Here is an 8647-nt window from a genome sequence, read left to right on the forward strand (position 1 = left end):
TAAGCTCTTCTTCGTTTTTATACAATATGTCGAAAAATTATAAAATATAAACAGATAGTTTTCAATGTGATTTTCAACATTTACTGTAAATTCTTCGAACGTAATGAATATCAATTATTATATTTCCTGAATTTTTATGTTATTTGTTAGTATTTATAATAATTAAAGTATGACTATTGCAATACGTAGAGGTGACTCTTTATCATCTAGTGGAAAACAGAATAAGATAGGTCTCAATGTAAACGTCTTAGCGCGAAGATTTTTGTTCCTTTCAAAAAGTTTTATCACAATTTTATTTTATTCAATCTATTGAATATTTATTTCTCATAGCTTGATAGAATATGGATCCTGTAAACAAACAAGAAATGATAAAGGTTATAAAAGGTAATATTATAATATATTTTGGCTGTAAATCAAAACGTTTTTTCTTATAATTTTGGTTGAAGTAATTAATATTTTATTATAAAATTTTGTTTTAATTGTATATGTGATGCGGAATTTCATTTGGAATGTCTGTTGTGTTTTTCTAAGAAGTTTATATATAATTGGTAATATACTAATGATACCTGGCTTGAGCTCTGATATAATGCTCGCTACCTTTAATTGTTTGGATATGATTTAGTGTCTCAGTATAGCATTAAATCAGTTGGTTAACATTATGCTATCCTTTTTTTGAAGAAATTTTTTAGAATTTTCCGTTAATTTGTTCAAGTCCTGGGGATGTTTTGTTATTTAAACGGAATATTTTTTTAATATTATTTTTAATTTACTTAAGAGTTAACAGATCTGTCAGTTATTTAGTGTCAGAGTTTTGAGCTTGGGATACCATTATATTCTAGTTCTATATCATTATTAGGTGTTAAAAATTTAGAAAGAGGTTCTGCAAGTAAATCTGCCATCTCTTTGTTACTCCTTGCCCATTGTTCAGCAGTGGGTGTTTGTTTTTGAAAAGGGGGCTTTGATTGGCACCATACATAATTGAATTAAATCAGTACAGATTTGTGACATAACCGTGGAATGAAGAGGTTTGGGATTCTTATTTTAATATAAGCCCCATCTGTTTTACATTGTTTTTCTTTTTTGGATACATGCAAACAATATTAGAGGAAATAGTATGATATATGAATTTAGTTTCTTTGGGCAATATCATTGTTAAATTGCACTTTTCTTTATATAAGAAATAGAATTCAAGAATGAAAATAAACATTGTAGATGCTGGAATATATGAGGATAATATGTCAAAGGAGCAAATGGAACAATATTATAAAGCAGTCATAAATTCTAAAGATACATCTTTATGTGAAAAAGAACCACTGGTAATTCACAATAGTCCTGAAGATATGTTTGAATCGGATATTGATTCACAAACTCAGTTAGACAACAGTGATCTTGAATCTAGCTCTTTAAAATCGAAGATGAGGAATTGTAATAAAAGAAGCACAGGTAAGTTCAACTACTTTGTTTTGGTCTGTTCTGTTTTATATATGTTGCTGCACATATCATACTCTAAAATCAGTTTCATATCTTACATCAGATATTAGTAATTTTATATTTAAAATATTTTAATTGTAAATTTAAATACCTTTTTCTACAATTTGATCAAACATTACATTGCTTATATGTGCAATATAATATTTATACAAAACAAACTAATTTTCCACATTAGATAAGCAAAATTTTAATATGGATATCTTAGAGGAGAACGAAGATGACAGCATTCCTCAAGATGCAACAAAAGCTAGTTTTACTTTTAATGATATGCCCAAAGATGATGGCTGTCCTTTAGAAATAATTTTTCATGAACCAAAATACATAAGCATACAAAATAGTAAAATATTCATTAATGCCGATGTACAGACTAAAGCGAAGATGTTATTTGATTACCATAGTGATATGGAGAAATTGAGAGCTGATTTATCAAGACAATCGTTATTCTCGGCACCAAGACCAAAACCTATACAGTTAACTAATTTTAATTCTGTTTCTGAAGCCTTTGAGGAAACCGAAGAAACGTATGTTAGTAGGTGAGAGAAAAAAGAAATGACTTAGTACTAGGTTTTCATATTTGGAAGAACTATTGCTTTTGGCATGCATTTTTTAATAGGAGAAATATTTATTATTTTCTTCCAGTTTTTTTAAAGCTGCTTCTTGAAACTGTTACCTATTAAGTGATTAAATAATGATTGAAATTCATTTTTGATAATCATTTATTTAAACTATTTAAATAATTTATATTTCTTTTTTACTCAGAATATATATTCTAGAAACTATTATATATTTAAGTTTTAAATATCTTTCTTCATTGTTATTAATTAAATTTAAGAATTCTTAGAATTCATTAGTTTTATTTGATAATCTTTATAATAGAGCGGGGAGACAAACAAAAAGAAAAATATATAATGATGATGATGACGATGATATTTCTACTTCCCCTCCCAAGCAACCAAAATTGAAATCTGTAGAGAAGCCTAAGTGGCAATCTAAAACGAAACCCAATAAGAAAGTTGAATCTGCAGAGGAACCAATGGAATCGGATTTAACTGAGGGTGAGTAATAAATTTCAACTTATTAAATTGATACTATTCCAGATTTTTGTGTCTTAGAGGCTCACTTGTCAATTTTTGAGAAATTGGTTTTTATTCTGGCCTAATGGTTTAGTTGGATTTTTTTTGTGTTTGTAGTCTGTCTTAATGGATGTCTTAATATGTCTGCATCATATTGTATTGCTGGAGACTGATTTTTAATAATAAATTATTTCTCTCTGATTTATTTTTAAATTTTAGTAGTTCAGAGTGAAGTGCCAAAAATATCTGCCAGATCAAAGAAAACATTGTCCAATATTGAAATAATGAACCGATCTACGTTATTTGCAGATTCTCCTTCGAAAAGGTAGACCGATAATCTATTTTTATTTCTAGCATCTAAAAAATTATAATTTCCAGGTTAACAAGAGCAGAAAAATTATTTGATAAATTAAAAGAAGATGATATAAAAAAACAGAGAGAGGAACGAGAGCTAGAGGCTTTTGATAAAACGTTGACATCTAATATTGAACAGTCAGAACAGAATGAAGAAGACTCTATACATGTTACCAATGTTGATGTTGAGTTTCCTAAACGTGTGATTCCCCCTATTCCAACTAAAAGGAAGCCAATCAATACCAGGACACAAACCCAAAAATCGAATGTTAAAAGTATGTTTATGTATAACTTAACTTTTCACATTAGGAAAGAGTTTTATTTTCAAAACTACACTAGCTTACAAAACTTAATGTTTTGGCTGTTATCGTGAATTTTGTCATTGGTAATGTTCAATTATGGCTTGTTCTTGTCAAATCTACCCTCAAAATTTTTTAAACAGCTAGAGTTACTTTGTTTTTGATTTTATAATTTAACCTGTTTACCAGGGAGTTTCCTTTCTTATTCACAACCAGAGAACGTCATTTATATTACTATTTTTTAAATTTATACTTGAAATGAAAAACTATTTTTTATGAAATGCAATGAAAAAATAACATAATTTCAAACAAATACATAAAAATAACAGCATAAGTGAAAACATCAAATTTAAAAATTATCAAATTTACAAACAATGACACATAATATACTAGTATATTATTTCGATACATATTAAAAAATAAAAATGCAAAAACTATTACAGAACGAGTAAAAGCACATAAATATAATAAAAGTATTGATTTTAAAAAATAAAATATATAGGTAGGTATATATAAAAATACAAAATTGAATTTCCGTGATAAATTTTAAAACAATTATTGATACACAATGCTACAACAAAAAAGACTGTTATTTTTGTTGTGTGAATGTTAATTCTCTAAAAACTATAAATCGTGCTAAAAGGCAGTAAGTATTAATTCAGTGTAGTGTTCATCTGACTCTTCAGTGGCTAAAAATAGATCTTAACCCTTAGAACAAGTGATTGAAAGACCAAGCTCATCACAAAATGTTGCTGATTTTGAAAGTATGTCCAATGAGCCAAAATGTATTTCTCAAAATGATTTAGATGATCTTCTTAACTTCTTTCTTTCTGTAATCTGCGCTACGGTCCTTTGAGAATCAGGGCCTTCTCAATTACTCCGATTTATTATCAAAATAAATATAAATTTTTACTATACAATAACACAATTTACTTAGAATGTTCTCGATCTCAATGCATTCTCCAAGAGGGGAATGCTTTACTCCAGCATTTTTGCTTCCAAAAAAATTTGTAAGAAATTGTGATATTTTTTTGCCCATGATAAGAAACCAGAAATATCTATTAAGTTGAAACGTATACAGATTGTCCCAAAAAACTAAAATTAAATATTAAAAATATTCTAAAATACCAGTGATGCGATAATTTTTGTGGGGTGTATAATTCAATTTATATTTTTTAAGATCCTGCTCAACACAAAGAAATTGAACTGTTCGAACCAGTTAGGCCTTCAACAAGTCAACATGATAATTCTACAAATGTGCAATGTCCTATTTGTGCAAGACTGTTCACAGAAGATGTAATTGAGGTATATGTAAATGTTTTTTCCATATTGTAGTATTTTATATTATACAGAGTGTCCCATACAAGATTGACACAATATAGGGGAGCTCAAAATATGACGATTGGGGACAATTTACTTCTACACCAAGTTGCATCGCTTAGGAGTTATAGGACCTCGAAGTACGGCTCAAAATGTCGAAAAAAATAAATTTCTTTGCAATCATTAACTTAAAAATATCAATTTTGGTGCACATGGAGTAAAACAAGTTTTATAATTAAATTATTTATGGTAAGAAAATGAAATTTTTAAAATCAACTGACGGATAAAAAAACTGGGGAATAGAACATACTTCAGTCTCCAACGACTATTAAAGTCACGTTTACTGAATTGGGGAACGGAGAAGCTATCGCACAATTCTACGCCTGGTCGTCACGTACCCTAGCGAGACCTGGGAGTTGAACATCTGCGAGGAGCGGCTGCTCAATACGTGGAAGCGAAAGATCATCGAATATATGGACCAGTGTGCGAGCAGGCCGTGTGGCGCAGCCGTGCAAACACCGAGCTCTACCAGCTCTATGAAGACCCTAGACTGGTGACAGAAGTCAAGAGGGCCAGACTGGAGGAATGTGGTGGACAAGACCAAGGCTCTTTAGGGGCCGAAGTGCCTGCCAGTGGTAGTAGTAGTAGCAGCCTTCTACTTATCATTATTTAATGCACTTGACACCCTCACACAGTGTACAACATTTGGTATGTCCAATTTTTTTTTGAAATTCGGCGCTCTAATTTGAGACCGTATAACCTTTCAGGGATCCAACTTGGTATAGAAGTAAATTGTCCCCAATCATCATATTTTGATCTCTCATCTGTTCTATGTCGTTTCTTATGCGTCTATATAAAAAAAATAGACTCATGCGGGTCAAAAGTCACCAGAATTTGGCCAAATAATCGCCTAAATTTTCCAAAAACTTAAATAGAGGTCTCAGAAATCCATTATATCTAAAATTATGTGAATCATTGTTTTTCAAATATCGATCCTATTCTTCAGTGGAATCTAAACTTGAAAACAAGGGGGTGTTAAGTGTACAACCTAGTTTTTACCCTGTAACTCTTATAAAAATATCAAACTTTTTTTGGTGATTTATTAACGGTTAAATAGGGACCATTAGGTTTCCTATAAGAGCCCAAGTCCAATTTTACAAAACAAAACAATTTTATTATAGTATTTTCTACGTGAAAGGGCAGTTTTAATAGTTTTATTTACATTTCAAAGCACTAAATATTCATAGCGAAATAGAATCTTTTTTCATGTTAAAAATATGAGAACATTTATTTGTGAATACATTCTTTTGCTTAAGTTGATGCCATTCGTCGAAGCTATGAAAGTTTCACGCTTTCTTTTATTGTTAATTTTATATCATTAAAATTATTAAATTTCAATTTCTAGAACTGTTGATGTAAATCATACCAAACACACTGTTAACATAAATTTATACTGTTTGGTCCTTCGAGCTAGTGACTTATGAAAGACAATGTAATTGTTGGTTTAGTGTGTTCAATATCAGATATTATTGTTTCAGGAACACGCTTCAAATTGCGGTGAAGAACAAGTAATAGCTACAAAAGTTTTTACATGTAAAATATGCGACAAAGTGGTTTCATCTAATATCAGATTACATATAAATGTATGTAGGAAGCGACAAGAAAAAATAGTTAGCGAAAGGGAGTAAATTTTAATTTTTCATATATTTTATATATTGTTTTTGTTGATTATATGTAAGATTATTTTGTTAACTAACAACGTACAATTATTTGTTTTAAACAGGGGGTTAATAGAATAATACAAAAGTAAATTTAAGGTTCAAATGGTACGGTTAAAATTAAATCTACTTGAAAATTACGGTTTTATATAAGGATAATCGAAACTATTGCGAAAAGTTTGTTTTTGATCCTGTTATGATGATTATACAGTGTGGAACAGCCAAATGGAATAAATTCCACCACGAATGTCTTAACAATATGCAAATATGATATAGAAATGTCTTCTAACGTTATTCAACATCTCAGACGTGACTGATCTAATTGCAAGCCCTATTCGTCTTTTTAAGTTATCTAAAAGTTGAGTGATTTACTTTTGTATATAATACTTCTGATATATATCCACAAAAAGGAGTTTAATGACGTCAAATCAGGAGATTTATAGATCCGCGCTTCCCTATCCACAGATTTGGATAAAATTGGTTCAGGTACTGTCAGACATTGATTTGGTAATGGGGCGTTGCTACTTTTTGCTGCAACCATATTATAATCACAGGAACGTGAGGATTTGCTATAGCAGAGTTGACACGACATTATTTTGAAGTTATTCTAAATATTTATCTTCATTTAAGTTGCAATCAATGAAAAAGGGGTATAATTTTCAACAATTCCTGTCCAAACATCTACTCTTTCAGGATGTTCTTCTCTCATCCAGTGAGGAAAACAAAAGATGGAATGCTTTTTATTTTTCTTCAATATTCGAAAAATTGATGTGTGGCTAACCTCAGTTTAGACCAGAATCATGTGGTTTTTCTTGAAATTAATGCATAATATTCTCTTACTGCATTGGCAGCTACTTTTTTCATCTGTCTAACATGATCAAACTTCCTTTCTATTTGGTTAATTGTTCTTCGGGACCAACTTGGAAAGTTTTCATGAAATAAACAAGCAACTCCCGTTTGAACTAAAATCTTAGCTTCAGTCTCTGAAGACTTGGGTATCTAAATGTGCGTCAGATAGTGTAGCGTTAGTGTAGTGGTGGTATATTATTAGTATATATAATTCTGTCCAATCTCGATTTAACGTCTATATTCTATCTCCATGCTCTGTTTCTTATTTCTTTGGTTTTGTATTGTGGTCCATGTATCTGCCCCGAAACATAGTATAGGAGTCACTATTTAAAAAAAATTATGTTATATATAAAGTATTCAACAAAAATAATTTTTGTCACAGTTTTGTATTAAAAATGACTTTTAATATGGATATTTTTCCCATCTAAACGATGTTTTAGGTTAATAATTGTCCGTTGTTTGTTGTTTGTTATTCATCATATATAGGGTATTATATTTTTTTACAAATTAAAATAATAATTTTTGGTATATTGTATCAGTCTACCTTCTACACATGGAAACAGTACTAAAAGTAGTTATGGTCTCGAGAAATTGCTGATAAATTTGTAATTAATTATTAAAAAGGTCATATTCTTGTGATTCACACTAACTTGTATGAAACTAATATCTGGCAGCATATCGTTGAAAATAATGTAACATCTCATTAAAGAATCTTTTAAGAGACAAATGGAAAAAACATAAGCACTGAAATGAATTTTACTATGATGCTAAGTAGAAGATACACTGAGAAACTTGAACTTTCACAAGAGATACCATCATGTCCAAATGGCGTTTGTGACCATTAATAATAAAAACTTGGAGGCACATACCGATGACAAAAAATAGTATTGTAGTCTGTATGACTAAATAATGGAGCCACCTGCTACTTGGATGGATCCAGGATTAATGGCTCCTGTGATACTTTCCAATGAAATAAGATATCTAGGAGTTATCTTGAATAAAACACTTACTTGGATAATTATCTAGAGAAGGTAATCTAAAAAGCCACTGCGGCTATATGGTTGTGTCACAGGCTTGTTGTCAAGACTTGAGCCTAAAATGGGTATACCAAACAGTCATGAAACCCATGATCACATACGCATCAGTTGTTTGGTGTGCACAAACCGAAGAAAAAACAGTTCAGAAAAAACTGAACAAGATTACAAGAAGTACAACCTGCTCCACTTTAGCCTTAGAGGCACTGCTGAATCTGCGCATAGTGAAAAAATAAGCGACACCCACAAGCTTATATTAGAACCAGGATACAAATGTACTTAGGAGTGTTTGGATAGAAATATCTCTAGAAAGCACATTTGCTAAGATAGCCTGAAGGTCCTGAAAGCTATTGAGTGCACGTCCAAGCTAAAGTAGGAGTGTAAACAAACTCTAAAAGCACTAGCTAACAGGAATAAAATAACCTTAATGTGGCTACCAAGCCACCAGGGTATACTAGGCAATAAGAAAGTAATCGGCCTTGACAAAAAAGGGGCAACGACTCTATACT

The 8647-nt window shown here is 30.6% G+C and overlaps 1 protein-coding gene across 4 annotated transcripts; it reads left to right on the forward strand.

Annotated features, from left to right (window-relative positions):
• The first annotated feature begins 56 nt into the window (after positions 1 to 56).
• On the forward strand, positions 57 to 7630 carry LOC130902142 (uncharacterized). Of its 4 annotated transcripts, none has more exons than XM_057814010.1 (8): positions 57 to 384; positions 1213 to 1443; positions 1697 to 2024; positions 2368 to 2546; positions 2784 to 2889; positions 2943 to 3193; positions 4398 to 4522; positions 6076 to 7630. In XM_057814010.1, exons 1-8 carry the CDS (start codon positions 342 to 344, stop codon positions 6223 to 6225), a joined length of 1413 nt encoding a protein of 470 aa, XP_057669993.1. In that variant the 5' UTR covers positions 57 to 341; the 3' UTR covers positions 6226 to 7630. The 4 variants fall into 4 exon arrangements, with proteins under 4 accessions (XP_057669993.1, XP_057669991.1, XP_057669994.1 ...); XM_057814008.1 differs by having other exon boundaries at positions 212 to 384; positions 1667 to 2024; XM_057814011.1 differs by having other exon boundaries at positions 229 to 384; positions 2787 to 2889.
• The last annotated feature ends 1017 nt before the right edge of the window (positions 7631 to 8647 follow it).

The sequence above is a fragment of the Diorhabda carinulata genome, chromosome X (genome assembly GCF_026250575.1).
Source record: "Diorhabda carinulata isolate Delta chromosome X, icDioCari1.1, whole genome shotgun sequence".
NCBI classification, from domain to species: domain Eukaryota; kingdom Metazoa; phylum Arthropoda; class Insecta; order Coleoptera; family Chrysomelidae; genus Diorhabda; species Diorhabda carinulata.

What these genes read in the sequence shown, in the direction of transcription:
- LOC130902142 (XM_057814008.1), top strand. Translation starts at nt 342, where the DNA reads ATGGATCCTGTAAACAAACAAGAAATGATAAAGGTTATAAAAG. An exon ending in AATGATAAAGGTTATAAAAG is followed by an intron (nt 385 to 1,212) that starts GTAATATTATAA and finishes TAAACATTGTAG; the next exon opens with ATGCTGGAATATATGAGGAT. An exon ending in TTGTAATAAAAGAAGCACAG is followed by an intron (nt 1,444 to 1,666) that starts GTAAGTTCAACT and finishes TTTCCACATTAG; the next exon opens with ATAAGCAAAATTTTAATATG.